Genomic DNA, 17552 nt, shown 5'->3' with positions numbered 1-17552 from the left:
AATTTTATTGCTATAGAAAATTTTGTAAAAATTTTATTTCTATAGAAAATTTTGTCAAAATTTAATTTCTATAGAAAATTTGGTCAAAATGTTATTTCTATAGAAAATTTGGTCAAAATGTTATTTGTATAGAAAATTTTGTCAAAATGTTATTCTATAGAAAATTTTGTCAAAATGTTATTTCTATAGAAAATTTTGTCAAAATTTTATTTCTATAGAAAATCTTGTCAAAATTTTATTTCTATAGAAAATTTTGTCAAAATGTTATTTCTATAGAAAATTTTGTCAAAATTTTATTTCTATAGAAAATCTTGTCAAAATTTTATTTCTATAGAAAATTTTGTCAAAATTTTATTTCTATAGAAAATTTTGTCAAAAATTTATTTCTATAGAAATTTTTTGCAAAATTTTATTTCTATAGAAAATTTTGTCAAAATTTTATTTCTATAGAAAATGTTTGCAAAATTTTATTTCTATAGAAAATTTTTGCAAAATTTTATTTCTATAGAAATTTTTGTCAAAATTTATAATGTAATAATTTGGGATTTATAAAAAATAATTTCGTGATTGAATCATACAACAAAAAGTTTTTTTTTGTGCAACACTAAACCAAGGGAAACAATATGGGCATTTAAAATCGTATTTTTATATTTTTTGTTTTATATTTCGGGTGGCAACCATTATGCTCCATATCTAAATCAATCTATCGATCCTAATATGCATAGGCCTGAAATCCATTCATGCAACTCACCCACCAAAAATACATCTTCCGACCAAGTGTGACGTGTTGACATATTGTGGCTACAGATTTTGTTTTTTTTAAATTTTTTCTTGTAATCTGAAAACATTTCCTTGTACCAGTTGTCATCCCCTCTATAGGCATCTGTAAATGCAAGCAGACAGAGAGACAGATGATCTTGGAAAAATCATTTGTCACTGCCCCAATACACAGGCACCAACATCATTTCATCCATATTATGTGTGCCCAATTGTGCTGTGTCTTGACGAAAACCAATTCTTAATTTTATGTTTTGGGGTTGAATTTTTTTGCAAAACAAAAAAAAATTATGGAAATTCTTAAGTCAGCTCTTAATGAAAGTAGAGCTATATTGGAAGAATAAGATGTAGGGAATCACTTCCACATCTTTGTTCGTTTCGCACTGGTTACCATATAAAGCAAGAATTCTTCTTGCTCGACTCTTTGTTATATCTACCAAATGCCCCCCACGAAAATGACGAAAGAAAGGAAGAAGAAGAAGAGGGAAAAACAAATCGAAAAGGAAAGGATCATTAAACTGCACACACCAACAACATTGTTTTTTTTTTTTTGTTTGGGTGATGATGAATCATTTCAAGCAAATAGAATTTAAAACTTATCCACCAACGTTGAACAGTGGTCCTAGAACACCAAAATAAAATCCGAAATAAATCTTAGGTTAGGTTAGGTATTGTGGTTGCCAGTTATTTAAGGTCAATTCATTGTGGTACCACAGATATTGACCTTTCTTATCAACGTGTGCTGCCTGATTCTATATTTAGCCCAATGACAAGAGGCATCCATTTTATAGCCGAGTCCGAACGGAGTTTCACATTAGGTTGAAACCACTTAGAGGAAAAATCTTGGAAATACTCAGGAATGTCACCAGCATTATTATTGAGATGAGATAAACCATCGCTGAAAACCCTTTTGTTATTTGGTCGAAACTGGGATTGAACCCATTAACCTCTGTATGGCATCCCTTTTTAAATTCATAATTTTAGACGATTATAATGTACGTTAACATTTTCTGACAAAATTTTCTATAGAAATAAAATTTTGGAAAAATTTTTAATAGAAATAAAATTTTACAAAAATTTTTAATAGAAATAAAATTTTGTAAACATTTTCTATAGAAAAAAAAAAATTGCAAAAATATTTTATAGAAACAAAATGTTTTCAGAACAAACTCATATAGCTCTTGAAATAATTGAGGTAGGTCCTCAAAATTACAATTTTTGTTCTTCATGCTATTAGTGCAAGTAAAAACAGAAGAAATAAAGTTTTTAACATTAGTATTATTTCGGTAGTGAAAGGGTTAAGATTTTCTGACAAAATTTTCTATAGAAATAAAATTTTGCAAATATTTTTAATAGAAATGAAATATTGACAAAATTTTCTATAAAAATAAAATTTTGCAAACATTTTCTATTGAAATAAAATTTTTACAAAAATGTTCTACAGAAATAACATTTTCTATAAAAAACAATAACAAAACAAAACGAATGGAAAAAAAGAGGAAGCACGCTCAAAATAAACCCAGCCAACTGCACTCAAATCGATGATTTGACGGTGGCAAAGGAAAAGAGGTATGTGTGTACGAATTTATTTCGGCATAAGCCGGCTATTATGTAAAACCTTTTTTCGGAAGATTCAAGTGTGGTTCACTTTTGGGTTTAGTGAACTGCCTGAATTTATTTTGAAAATTGGTTGATAGTTTTGCTGCAAGTAGAGGATGCTGATGAGGAATGGGGTAATTCCGAAACGTGCGTCCATCCAACCAATCTTGCCCAATCTTGCAGTCTATAGGGCTTTGCCCAAATCAATTTGACAAACTGTATTTTTCTCTGTTGGTCAGGCTACACTTGTAATTTAGTCAATGCATGGCTTTAAGCTGAAATCAAAAACAACAACAATGATTAAAGAAAAAAAACGAAAATAACAAAACAAACCGAATGAAAATAAAATTTTGACAAAATTTTCTATAAAATTAAATTTTGATCAAATTTTCCATAGAAATAAAATTTTGACAACGTTTTCATTAGAAATAAAATTTTACAATAATTTTGTATAGAAATAAAATTTTGAGAAAATTTTCTATAGAAATAAAATTTTGAGAAAGTTTTCTATAGAAATCAAATTTTGAAAAAAAAATCTAAAAAAATAAAATTTTAACAAAATTTTCTATAAAAATAATATTTTGACAAAATTTTTCATAGAAATAAAATGTTGACAACGTTTTCATTAGAAATAAAATTTTACAATAATTTTGTATAGAAATAAAATTTTGAGAAAATTTTCCATAGAAATAAAATTTTGAAAAAAAAAAATGTAAAAAAATAAAATGTTGAGAAAATTTTCTACAGAAATAAAATTTTGACAATATTTTCGTTACAAATAAAATATTGACAAAATTTTCTAAAGAAATAAGGTTTTGCAAAAATTTTCTATAGAAATAAAATTTTGCAAAAAGTTTCTATAAAAATGCAATTTTACAAAAATTTATTGTAGAAATAAAGTTTGGACAAAATTTTCTTTAGAAATAAACTTTTTACAAAATTTTTTATAGAAACAAAATTTTTACTGAATTTTCTGTAGAAATAAAATTTTTACAGAATTTTCTATAGAAATAAAATTTTGAGAAAGTTTTCTATAGAAATAAAATTTAAAAAAAAAATCTAAAAAAAATAAAATTTTAACAAAATTTTCTATAAAAATAAAATGTTGACAAAATTTTCCATAAAAATAAAATTTTGCAAAAATTTTCCATAGAAATAAAATTTTTAAGAACATTTCCTATAGAAATAAAATTTTGACGAAAATTGTCTATAAAAAATAAATTTTCTTGTAGTTGTTGTATAGTTAGTTGACCTTTTAGTATAATTATTTGTAGAGTTTGTAAGGCTTGAGGTCATTTTGTAATAAAACAAAAAAATCTTAGTTTTTTTGTATAGTGTTTTATTTTTATTTTCTTTCCAATATTTCGAACACCATCGTTGTCCGTCTTCAGGGAAATTTAACAAAATTTAACACATTAACAACAGAAGAAAATTTAACACAATTTAACCAATATATTAATTATATTAATTTTTGTAATATTTTAAAATACATTTGTCTGTTTGGTTAATTTGTGTTAAATTTTCTTCTTTTGTTAAAGTGAATTTCCCTGAAGACGGACAACGATGGCGTTCGAAATATTGGAAAGAAAATAAAAATAAAACACTATAAAAAAAACTACGATTTTATTTTGTTTTATTACAACATGACCTCAAGCCTTATAAACTCTACAAATAATTAACTTTTTCACAAAATTTCTATAGAAATAAAATTTTTCACAAAATTTTCTACAGAAATAAAATTTTGACATAATTTTCTGTAAAAATAAAATTTTGACATAATTTTCTGTAAAAATAAAATTTTGACATAATTTTCTGTAAAAATTAAATTTAGCAAAATTTTCTATAGAAATAAAATTTTACAAAAATTTTCTATAGAAATAAAATTTTGCAAAAATGTTCTATATAAATAAAATTTTGCAAAAATTTTCTATAGAAATAAAATTTTGCAAAAATTTTCTATAGTAATAAAAATTTGGAAAAATTTTCTATTGAAATAAAATTTTGCAAAAATTTTTGATAGAAATAATATTTTGCAAAAATTTTCTATAGAAATACAATTTTGCACAACTTTTCTATAAAACAAAAAAAAAATTGCAAAAATTTCCTATAGAAATAAAATTTTGAGAAAACGAAATAACATAACATAATAATAGAAACATTTTAAAATTTGTTGGACCCACAGTACATTGTCTCGTTATGGACACCAGGCATACAAAATGTTTGTTCGATAACCCTCTAAACTCAATCTCCCATGGACATTCGTCACACTCATTCGTCAATATCAGTTCAAAAATTCTCTCGGTGTATGAATTTTGTTTTTATGCTTTTGTTGTTGTTGTCGCATTCCCAGAATTTAAATAAGTTTCATGCAGTTCCTTGCCAACCACACCAAATACGTATACGAATGAATGGCTCAAGCAAAATCCAATATATGGAAGAATACATTTTTTTTGTTTATGTTTTTCTCCATTGCAAAAGTACGAACAAAGTACAAAAAAAAACAAAACAAAACAACCTATGGCACATTATGGAGCGTGCGTAAGGCAGGGTTTAAAACAAACAACAATGACAACAAAGTTGTATAATTTTCTTTTTTTTTTAATGGAAATAAATGCAACAAAGGAATAACCATTTCCAAATGTGGAACCATGAATAAGAGGACTATATTCAATAACAAATAAATTGTTTTTGGTGTTTGGTAACAATGCCAAAAAAACAGAAGGAGTGAAACATCTCCTGGTTGCTGTGATTTCAAAATTTGGCGAAAAAATTATACGATATCAAGGTCATACAAAAATCATACCAAATTTAAAGGGGGTAAAGTATTTTTTTTTTTTAAATTAGAGAAAGCCAAGCATAAACATTTTCCGAAGTTAAGGCCGGTATGCACCTCTAGCGAAATTTTCGGTAGCAAAAATTTGTTTGTCTACAACAAAAGAACACAGGACTGTGTACACAAATTTTAAACCAGCTAATCGCCTTTAAAAATTGTTAATATATGTTCCAAATATTCCTCAAACAAATTGTTTATTATTTACAGACCTTTTAAAACTTTTACGCACACAGTGATTGTAATAAATTAAATGTTTGCTGCCAAAATATGCATTTGACAACCTTGTTATTTTCATTAGAGGTGCTTACTAGCTTACGAAATTGAACGCTACCGAAAATTTCGTTAGCATAAATAGCAATGCATTTCTTATGGGAATGATATTTTTCGCTAGAGGTGAATACCGGCCTTTATGTAGAATAGATTTAACAGACCCTAAAGAACGAAAACACAGGCACATATTGCAAGGTCGTATCGATTAGAAATGCGGCTTTTGATGCTGACCAAAATCGACTAGCCGAATTTTAACGGAAATGTCGACATTGGACATTGGGGAAAATGATGGAAAATCCTGGGATTATAAGGGATACATACATTCCCCTTAGCAAATTGATCAACCTCAGGACCACAACATCACGTACACTGATGTTACAGACGCTGGCCGATGAGCTGGATCCATGGTGTCAAAATGGTGCAGAGAGCACGGTTGCCGCTCGAACCAAGAATATTCTATCAAAATTTGGAGAAAATGTAAGCAAAAACTACAAAACAAAAAATTAGAAAATTCAAGCAAAAAAAACTACAAAAAAAATTGAAAATTTTTCTAAATTTTGTCAAAAAAAAATTTATAGAAAATGTTGTCAAAATTTTATTTCTATAGAATATTTTGTCAAAATTTTATTTCTATAGAAAATGTTGTCAAAATTTTATTTCTATAGTCACTTTTGTCATAATTGTATTTCTATCGAATATTTTGTCAAAATTTTATTTCTATAGAAAATTTTGTCAAAATTTTATTTCTATAGAAAATTTTGTCAAAATTTTATTTCTATACAAAATTTTGTCAAAACGTTATTTCTATAGAAAATTTTGTCAAAAAATTTTTTTTATAGAAAATGTCAAAACTTTATTTCAATAGAAAATTTTGTCAAAATTTATTTCTATAAAAAATTTTGTCAAAATTTTATTTCTATAGAAAATTTTGTCTAAATTTTATTTCTATAGAAAATTTTGTCAAAATTTTATTTCTATAGAATTTTTTTTCAAAATTTTATTTCTATAGAAAATTTTTTTAAAATTTTATTTCTATAGAAAATTTTGTCAAAATTTTATTTCTATAGAAAATTTTGTCAAAATTTTATTTCTATAGAAAATTTTGTCAAAATTTTATCTCTATAGAAAATTTTGTCAAAATTTTATTTCTATAGAAATTTTTGTCAAAATTTTATTTCTATACAAAATTTTGTCAAAATTTTTTTTCTATAGAAAATTTTGTCAAAATTTTATTTCTATAGAAAATTTTGTCAAAATTTTATTTCTATAGAAAATTTTGTCAAAATTTTATTTCTAGAGAAAATTTTGTCAAAATTTTATTTCTATAGAAAATTTTGTCAAAATTTTATTTCTATAAAAAATTGTGTATTGAGTGTAAATTCAAACGTAGTGGCGAGCAAGTCACAACAGGACATCCAGATTCAAAATTGAATTTCCTTGAAGAAAACAAAAATAAAACACTATAAAAAAATCAGATTTTATTTTGTTTTATTAGTACATGTCCTCAAGCCTTACAAACTCTACAAATAATTATACTAAAAGGTCAACTATACAACAGCTAAAAGAAAATTTTTTATATAGAATTTTTTTTTTATATAGAACATTTTTTCAAAATTTTATTTCTATAGAAAATTGTGTCAAAGTTTTATTTCTATACAAAATTTTGTCAAAATGTTATTTCTATAGAAAATATTGTCAAAATTTTATTTCTATAGAAAATTTTTTTCAAAATGTTATGTCTATAGAAGATTTTGTCAAAAGTTTATTTCTATTTTTCTACAAAAATGTTTTTCTTCAAATTTTTTTCTATAGAAAATTTTGTCAAAATTTTACTTCTATAGAAATTTTTTTCAACATTTTATTTCTATGGACAATGGACATCTATCAAAACATGAGAAATTCTGCCAATCTACCAAACAGAAATAAATCTATATTACCATTTTGGTAGAATTCTACCAACTGTGGCACCAGTGACAGAGAACCCTCCACGATAAATTTGAGTGTGGTTTGTGTCTCGGCTAATCAAAATTGAAATTTGTGGAAACAAGTTAACCTGTGGGACGCATTCCAAAGAAACAAATTTTTTTCTTAAAAAGAGAAAAATTTAGTGGTGGATAAATGGCGTCAATTATTTTATATGTGGGCATACCAAACACTCGTGGGTTTATATCGCCGATAATTGAGCCATAAATGACAACCGCTAGTAACTCCACAGTCATATAAAAGTTTCAATATATCCCAAATGGATCTCAGTAAGTAAACTGCAAAAATGAAAACATCTAATAAGTACAAAAATAAGATTCTTAAATAACTTCAAAAGTCTCATTTACCGTATTTGAGCTATAGCGTCACCAATATCGGCTTTATAGCCCGGTTTTGGACACTATATCTGGGAAATCATTCTTGATGAATTGAGCAAATGCCAGTTGACTAGTCATTGATTTTAGTCATTATCAAACGCCGTTTATTCGATTTTATGCCACATGGAAATTCGATTAGTCGTCATTTAAAACAAATCAGAAGTCGATTCTCTTTTTTCCCAAAACCATCTTATTAAATTCTATCAGATCATAATATTTGGTTTTAAATTTCTTGGTGTCTCTAACCTTAAGAATGGATTTTCAGAGCTTAAGACAAACATTTTAATTGGGTCAAATCATAAAATATAAATGTATTTTGTTTTGTTCGGACACGTTATATCAAACAAATAGAAATGCTTTGTTTCAACACTACTCCCCTATGAGGGGGAGGTATTGTTAACGTAGATTTTAGAATATTCACTAAACCGGTCTTCATCATCGACTATTCATGTCATTTACCTTTTTAATATATTCGTGTATTAATGTATTGCAATATACCCCCAATGAATTATGGAGGAATGAATAAAAATGTATGCGAAATAAAATAAGCAAGTAAAGACGTACCAGTTGTGGTAAACCGACCTAAATATGATTTATACTCGAATTTGTTTTAATTAAATTTAAATCAACATTTAACAATAAATATAACTACAATGAAAGAAATTAAAAAAATAAATAAAATGAGAATATGAATTAAATCGAGATTTTGGCTGGTCTGCATAGGATTTATAAGGATACTGCAGCTGAAGCGGCGACTAGCTACCACGATTGCCACTCGTTCTAAAAATAATCCACCAAAATTATACCACAAATCTACCAAACATAGAAAAATCTTTGTTTTTTAAGTTTTTGTTCAAATTTTTCTGCTTAGTTAAAAATTTTTTCTTCGAATTGTAATTGAGTCGAATTTTAAAAGTTTTAACGATTTTAGGTTGGACGGAACAACATCCACAAAAAGCGAGAATGGATCGTATGAAATAATACGAATATTAAAATCATCAAAGAAATTCAATTTTTCAAAATTTTATTTCTATAGAAAATTTTGTTAAAATTTTATATCTATAGAAAATTTTGTCAACATTTTATTTCTATAGAAAATTTTGTCCAAATTTTATATCTATAGAAAATTTTGTCAGAATTTTATATCTATTGAAAATTTCGTCAAAATTTTATTTCTATTGAAATTTCGTCAAAATTTTATTTCTATAGAAAATTTCGTCAAAATTTTATTTCTATAGAAAATTTTGTCAAAATTTTATTTCTATAGAAAAGTTTGTCAATTTTTTTTCTATAGAAAATTTTATTTCTATAGAAAATTTTGTCAAATTTTTTTTTCTATAGAAAATTTTGTCAAAATTTTATTTCTATTGAATTTTTTGTCAAATTTTTTTTAAAAATTTTATTTCTATAGAAAATTTTGTCAAAATTTTATTTCTATAGAAAGTTTTGTCAAAATTTTATTTCTATAGAAAATTTCGTAAAATTTTTATTTCTATATAAAATTATTTCTATAGAAAATTTTTATTTCTATAGAAAAATTTTCTCAAAATTTTATTTCTATAGAAAATTTTCGCAAAATTTTATTTTATTTTATTTCTATAGAAAATTTTCATATAATTCTTTGTACAGAAAATTTTTTCTTTAATTTCTAAAGAAAATTTTCTAAAATTTTTTTTCTACTGAAAGTTTTCTCAAAATTTTATTTCAAAAATAATTTTTTTCTATAGAAAATTTTCTAAAAATTGTATTCCTATAGGAATACAAAATTTTATTTCCATAGAAAATGAAAGACCATTATCTTTCGCCCATTTCTCAGTCATCCGGAGAGCTCTCTGTATTCTACTCTGATTGTGGATGGGAATTTTCCCCTGACTGCTAGTGCCACATCATCTGTGTATGCCACCACTTTTATCCTTTCTTTTTTTAGGGAAACCAGAAGGTTGTTTATAGCAACATTCCAAAGAAGAGGTGATAGAACTCCTCCTTGGGGAGTGCCTCTGTACACATACCTTTGTATGTTTGTTTGTCCTACTGTGGCTGAAATACGTCTCTTTATTAGAAGTTCGTCTAACAGCCTAAGTATACCTGGATCAACATTCAGAGTTGTCAGTCCATTTAATATCGATGTCTAGAAACGCCACGATTGTGTGTTGACAGATAGTGAGCTTTCAATAAAGCTGACTAGTTCATGTAATGCGGTCTCAGTAGACCTGCCCTTCGAGTATGCATGCTGTCGTTTCGAGAGCAAACCTGAATCCACGCTAGTTCTAAGATACATGTCTATCATCCTCTCCAGGGTCTTAAGTAGGAATGAGGATAAGCTGATTGGTCGGAAATCCTTCGCACTCGAGTGAGAGGCTTTTCCTGCTTTAAGGTGGGTATTAAGTTCGAGTTTAGCCGCTAAAAACGTAATTTTTGCACGATTACTTTTCTTTAATAATCCATTTTAAGGAATACAAACTTTGTGAAAATTTGCTTTGGGCTATTCCCCATTAAGTTATAATAAAAGTTGCAACAAATATGGAAAATTTCATGCATTTTTCTTACTGATTTAGTTTTCACTTTAGCGATTTTAGCGGATAAACTCGAACTTAATACTGACCTCTAGGTATGAAGACGACTTTTGTTTCCCTCCACTTTTCTGGAATATATGCTAAGTTTACACATCGTTTATATATCACCGTCAACCAGGGGACAATTCTTTCAGCCACTGTTTGTAATTCCGCCGGAGTAATTTCATCAGGTCCGGGGGATTTGAATGGTCCAAAGCTATTTAAAGCCCATTTTATTCTAGATTCCGACACAATTTCCTCGATAGGAAACGACCGCTGAGCCTCTGTTACACCGCCAGAACACGGTTCAACCGTCTGATTTCCAGGGAAGTGTGTATCCAAAAGTACCTCCAACGTCTTCTCACTGGACGTTGTCCAATTTCCCTCCGATGTTTTAATGAAACCTGGAGCGGTGTTAGTGGATACTAGTACCTTCCGTAGTCTGGAAGCCTCTGACGTATTCTCAATGCTGCTACAGTAATCATCCCAAGAGTTTTGTTGAGACCTTCTCAGTTCTCGTTTATATGCTCTCAGATTCATCTTGTAAATGTCCCAATCCTCCGGAGCTCTTGTGGACTTTGCTTTGTTAAAGAGCTTCCTGCAGGATTTCCTCATATTACTTAACTCCGTAGTCCACCATGGCGGCAGATTTTTTCCCCTTGGCTTTCCTCTAGGGCAAGCAGCTTTCAGTGACATGTTGAAGGCCTTAGTAATCCGCTCCACTGCGTGTTCGATATCTTGCACAGTGCTCATATTTGTCTCTGGCATTTCCGGTATCATCAAATTGAACGATTCCCTATACCTATTCCAATCAGCTTTCCTAACATTTGGCGGAAATATGGTCTTTGAAGTACGAACAGCCAATCTGAAACTTATGTAGCGATGATCTGAGAAGCTATGTTCCCTCAAAACTTGCCACTCAGATATCTTATCATTCAGTTCCGGAGAGGTCAACGTGACGTCCAAAACCTCTTGCCTGTTTCTGGTGACGAAGGTTGGTGCATTTCCCTTATTGCAAACTACCAGGTTAGTACGCAAAATAAACTCTATTAGCGACTCTCCCCTTGCATTAGTATCACTACTTCCCCAAATACTATGATGTGCATTTGCATCGCATCCCATGAGTTTTGTCTTTGGTTTTAGTGACTCCTCAACTAAGGTCTTAACGGCACAGGGTGGCATCTCCCTATCATGTCCCATGTAGACCGAAGATACCCAATATTTACATTTGGATATCTCTAGACTGGCTACGACAGTGTCTGCATTGCTCAATGAAGGAAGCAGAAACAAGTTTAGTTCGTTTTTAGCAAGTATACATGCTCGATTTATATCTTTACCGGTATTATGCAAAAATTTGAAACCCGGAGTGCTTAATTCACAGATCTTGTTCTTATATATGTATGGTTCTTGAATAAGAACTATATCTATGTCTCCTTTCATCAGGAGAACTTTTAAGGCAGCACAAGCGGCCTTACAATGGTGAAGATTTATCTGGAGGAACCGTAGAACCATCCAAATTTTCAACCACCGTCATATCAGCCGTTTCAATTGAGTCATCAAGGGCTTCCTCTTCACAGATCTCGGTGACTCTCGCACAATCCGCGGTTCAGCTTTGGTGAGGTTTGAGCCATAGTCTGCAGGTTTTATGTCTCCTTCGGCTTCGCTGGGAGATTTTTTCACTGCTGACTCTACCGGAGGCTTGTCTGTTTCGGAATCCTTTGGCTGATCGCTTTTGTATACCTTCATATGGATATCATGAAAGCCATAATTTACACGTCCTTGGATCTGGGCTAGATGTGGCAGCGACTCTATGTTTAATATAAACACCGCATGTCGTCTTGGTCCATCCACCTCATCCAAACGACCAACCTTCCAATCGGCGGTTGGAAGATCTGGGTTACATTCTTTTAGTCTCTCTAGTATTGACTCAGGATCAGGAGGGTTTGCCGGTATCCATGCATGTGCTCTAGGTTTAGCCGGTATGTCTTTTTTATCGACTAACTCCAAAGCGGCTCCTTCCCAAACTTCACCAATTAGCATCAATGCAGCTTTAAAGCAATCCATAGACCTCTGGTCCGCAAAAGCTATTAACTTATATCGTCCTTGATACCATCCAGCATCTTGCCGTCGAGGACTTGGTCCGGGAAACTTTTTCCGCACCTCTGAGTAGACACCAGACATCGCGTTCTCAATTTCCCCCCATTTTTGCCTTGGAATCATACCGTCCAATGCTCCTTTATTAATAATAGCCATCGAAAGGCTGTCTTTTGCAACTGAGGCAAACGATCTTTGATCCCGTTTAGAGGATGGCAGCTAATCCGGTGATCGTTCCCTTTTTCAAGCTTCAAGAATTCCTTGAGCCCATTTTAAGGAATCGCTTTGCTTAGCCGACAACGTGCTTGGGTCGACTGATCCTAATTTCTTTAGGATAAACAAAGCGTTTGAATCTCTTTCGAGAAAGAAAGAAAAGGTTCGACTTGCCAAAGTGTCACCGCCAGTCGACCAGTCTACAGGTTTTGTTTTTTACTATTGTGAAATTATTTCCTAAGGACTCATCTGCGTACATCACAGATTTGGAAAATATATCCCATACATATAGAATAGAGTTCATATCGGTACAAAAACTTTTTTTGATCGATCACCTAATTTTATTTTTTGACTATTTAGAACTACGATTTGATTCATAAATTGCACATGTTGACTGAACTCCCATTTTTATTTCTCGAGTATTTAGAAGATGATTTGCATTCGATGACTCTATACCCATAAATATCTCTGATGAGGACTTGTATCGGATATTTTGAGCACCCGCCTCCTGGTTTTGTATTGTGAAATCTTCATCTTTTTATAACTCGAAAACTGGTATATCAAAAATTGCATATTTTTCCAATTTTTAATTTTTTACGGATTTTCTACAGCAGAGTAGATTTCTTTGCCTTTTTTCAAAAACTGGCCAAAAATTTATTGGGGATTTTTGTGTGGAATTTTAAATAAAATTGGGGATTTTTGGGGGTGAAGGCGTTCCATTTTGGGGACAAGAGCCCGGAAACAGAGAATGAAGCCGCCGAGTCGCGCCGCTGATTTCAGTCGCCGCCGACCATTTTTGGCCAGTCGACGCCGCCTCCAAATATGTCGACTTATCTCGACTCAAATTAAGCCGCCAATTAATCAAAAATATCGATTTAAATCAGACAAATATAATAATAATTGTAGTATTTTTGGCAAAATGTTGAACCTTCCATCTACAATCAATCAATTTCAAATGGCTATAACATTTTTGCAAATATTTAGCTCAGAAAATTTTAACTAAATGTAAATTTGATTGTAAGATTGGTTGTACAACTAATCTCATTACCATTCGAATAACTTCAAATTGATTTTATAATGGATGATTGTGCGCCGCCGAATGGACAAATTTATAGCGGCTTAGCCGTCAAGCCGCCGCCGCCAGAGGTAAAACTTTAGTGTCAGCCGCCGCCGACAAAAATGGGTCGGCTTCATTCTCTGCCCGAAAAATACTGGCAACACTGACTGTGGCCGTGACTTCAATTCGATTTCAATTCAATCTTCTCTTTAAAAAGAACTATTTTGCGGAATTTTAAGCTAATATAGTTTTTTTCGGGATAAGGAAATATCGGCAAAGGAAAATTTTGCGATTTGTGATTCCGAATATGGGCGAACATAAAGATCTGTCCGAAAGCTGACCTTAGAACTGCGACTGGTTGTCGCAGCTTTGGATTATTTTTATGTGGAGATTAGGATCCTCTCCGTGGATAGACATAATTACATATTGTCAAAGTATTGTTATTCTAATAACCATCTTGTGGATAAAAAACCATCAAGGAATGTGAGGATTGATCTTATTTTTCAAGAGTACGACATCCAGCGGTGTTACAAAAGAGATCGTCTATATCGGACAAGTCTGAGCAGGATTCATTAGTTTAATGTAGCGGAAGGAGTGAGAAGCTTCAAAGTTAATCATGCCCTACCACCACTCATAGACATGCAGAAAAGTAACCTCACCCGGTAGGTCAAAGTAGTTTTGGCCCAACTAAGCTCAGCCAAGTGCAGCCACCTCAATTGGGAAGTAATTAAAAATTTAAACAATCAATTGAAGTATGCTGATCAGTTGATTACAATACATGGTTTGGCTTTTCATTCTCTACGTGATTTTAAAACTAAAAGATTACATAATACATCAACTATCTTACTGGAATCTTAACAATGCAAAGAATTGCAATTCAGTTTCGCTGAAACAACAACGTCTCAAAAACTTACCTCGGTATCATTATCAGATAGCTGAGTAGTCGCCTCAAATCATCTGGTTTCAAACGATCACGTCGTGGTGTTGCTGGAAAACATAGGATCGGACCACCACGCCTATCCCTACCGCCGGTAAGGAAGACGACGCGCTCCTGCAACAATGTAAGAATGTCGCGAGCGCGTTGCCCGTCCATCTTGACGTCGTAATAATGACTTTTGTATGTTTCGTCTTCTGCTCTATGATTTGTAGAATAATTTTTGTTGTTCTTCGATTCACTTTTATTGATTTTTGTTTTTCTTTGCTAGCAACTATTGTTGTTGGTGTGGTCATACAAATTTAATAAGTTGAATATATCCATACGGCAATATTTATTTGTGCAACCCACACCACATCACAAGCGATGCATACACGTTGTGGTTCTTTATTAGATTCTACTAGTTTCCCTATAATTTCTTTGAGTATTGACGGTTGACTTGGATGCGTGGCAGCAGTAGCAGCAGCGCAATACCACCAGCCCAAGCAATAATCACTTAAGTTGTTTTGATATTTTGCATATATTTTTGTTGTTGTTGTTGTTAATTATTTCAGTTTTTCCAATACAGGTTGGTTTTAGTGGCCACTATTGTTGTTGTTTGTTATATTCTTTTTTATTAAATAATTAGTAAAAGTATAATTCTCTTAGTTTTGTTATTGTATTATTTCTTGTTGTTTTTGTATATGAGTTGGTTCGTATATATATTGATTTTTGTAGATTTTTGGCAAACATTTTCATGGTCATTCTTTTTCTAGGTAATAATCAACATCGTCATCATTATCATCATACACGAACAAACTACCGCACCACAGCATACAACTTTCTGTTTTTGTTGCTTTTGTTTGCAATTGAAATGATGAGCACATTGGAGCAGTGAACAACAGCAACAACAACAAGCAATATCCAGCATAGCGAGAGTCGGCAGCCAGTAAGGCATGACAAATATTTATAGAAGTACACACATAAAAACAACAACCAGCATAAAAACAATAAAATATGAAAAAATTTGCAAAAAAAAAAAACAAATAAATGAAAACAAAACTAACCCGACGATCAACCGACCGACAAAAACACCAAAAGGCAACAAAATAAAATATTCGACTTCTTTTGAGTTTTCTTGCTGTGTTGCCAACATTAGTGTCAATACCTTTGTTTTGGCAATTTTATTTTTGTTGGGGTAGCATAGATTTCATAACAATCTCAACATAGGTTTTCAGTTTGGGACCATATTTATATTATTGATATTTTACCATTGATAGGTAAATGAAATATAAATAAAACATAAATTTCGAAATAATTATTTTCAAAAGCCAACAATTTACTCAATTAATGCGTTGGAACTTTTCCATACACACTAGAGGTGTGCACGTGACACGAAAGTGTCGTGACTCACGAACATTTTCGTGACTCACGCGTGAGTCGTGAGTCACGCTGACGGCAACGGCGTGAGTGTGCGTGAGCGTGATTAACCAACCAAATGTCGTGCGTGAGCGTGAGTCACGAAAATAATATCTTCGTGAGTGTGCGTGAGTAACGAATTTCGGAAAAACACGCTCACGAAAATAATCCCGCTTACGAATATAAAATGCTTACGAGTTGAATTCATTTATAATTTTAGTAACATCCTACGTGGTAAGAGTTTTATAACGCACTCGATTTTAACCATACTCATGTTTTCAGTCAGGTTCTATAGGTAAATCACTCATAAAATTATTCGTGAGTCACGAAGTTTTTCGTGAGTCACGAATACCAATATTACTCACGTGCACACCTCTAATACACACAGAAAAAATTATCACCAAAAAATATCCAATTAAAAAATTGATTGAAGTTGAATTTTTTTCTATTAATAAATTAATTGATACAATTAACTTTTTAATCAAGTTAGTGGGAAACATTAACTTAATTATGTCAATGAATGATTATTATATATAATGATTGATTATAATATTAATAAATTAATTGATACAATTAACTTTTTAATCAAGTTAGTTGGAAACATTAAGTTAATTATGGGTGATTCCAACGGAGCGGGTGTGACATTGTTACTAACTATCTTCTTTATTTTGGTATATTTAATTTATAACAACAATTCATAAAGAGTGATTTAAGTAGATACATTTAATTGTAGTCAACTGACATACAAGGAAATTTAATAATATTTTTAGTAAAAAAGATATGGCTCGTATATCACCGTATCGGGTGTGACCTTAAGTTTTCCTTAAATCTTGAACGGCAGCTTTCTGTATTGATTACTGTAAACTTTTTGTATGGTCCGTTAACAAAACATTTTTTTCATGGATTATGGATAGTATACTGCTTATTATAAGCTTTATTCCAAATCATTTCGATTATTATTTAGTTTGATATAAATATATTAATACGTAACGGGTGTGACATGCCAATGTAACGGGTGTGACACAGTCTCAATCTAGATGTGTAATAAGTAAAACCAGACAATGCAGATGGCTTTTTAAAAAAAAAAATATTTATTTTTATTCACAAAATCATATTCATACTTCAGTGTTACTTAAACTTATTGAAGAAACTTCAAATAAAAGAATAAGAAAATAAAAATTTCATTGACAAAAATATGTTTTTAAAACTTAAAAAAATGTCCTTTCTCATAGACATGTTTATATCAGACTTATTTTTTCATTTTCTCCAAAGAATTGACTTCTAACTTTGAATACGCTGTGCGACCTGCTAGGATATTGTAAGCATCACATTTTTCAAAATAATGCTTAGACCGAATATTTTTAATTTGTTGTAGAGCTTTCCACCTATTTTCTAAAATATTTTGATATTCTTTAATATCATTTTGAGAAACATAAAGTATATTTATTCCTTTTATTGCAGAACC

General features: G+C 30.6%; 1 protein-coding gene and 1 long non-coding RNA gene across 2 annotated transcripts in view; one reads left to right on the top strand and one right to left on the bottom strand.

Moving 5' to 3' along the window:
• The window catches only part of trio (trio Rho guanine nucleotide exchange factor), a 217648-nt gene extending 202548 nt beyond the window's left edge, over window positions 1-15100 (bottom strand). The window contains exon 1 of the mRNA XM_075305861.1: window positions 14670-15100. Within this exon, the coding sequence (XP_075161976.1) occupies window positions 14670-14848 (179 nt within the window). The 5' untranslated portion in view covers window positions 14849-15100. The remainder of the gene's footprint in view (window positions 1-14669) is intronic.
• Window positions 15101-15127: 27 nt separating this feature from the next.
• On the top strand, window positions 15128-15739 carry LOC142234684 (uncharacterized). Its single transcript, XR_012721680.1, has 2 exons — window positions 15128-15257; window positions 15445-15739. It is a non-coding gene; the product is annotated as an uncharacterized LOC142234684 (long non-coding RNA).
• Window positions 15740-17552: the final 1813 nt, after the last annotated feature.

Source organism: Haematobia irritans, chromosome 4 (assembly GCF_050003625.1).
Source record: "Haematobia irritans isolate KBUSLIRL chromosome 4, ASM5000362v1, whole genome shotgun sequence".
NCBI classification, from domain to species: Eukaryota; Metazoa; Arthropoda; class Insecta; order Diptera; family Muscidae; genus Haematobia; species Haematobia irritans.
Note: the sequence above shows the minus strand (reverse complement) of the source record. Positions and strands in the feature narration are given on the sequence as shown.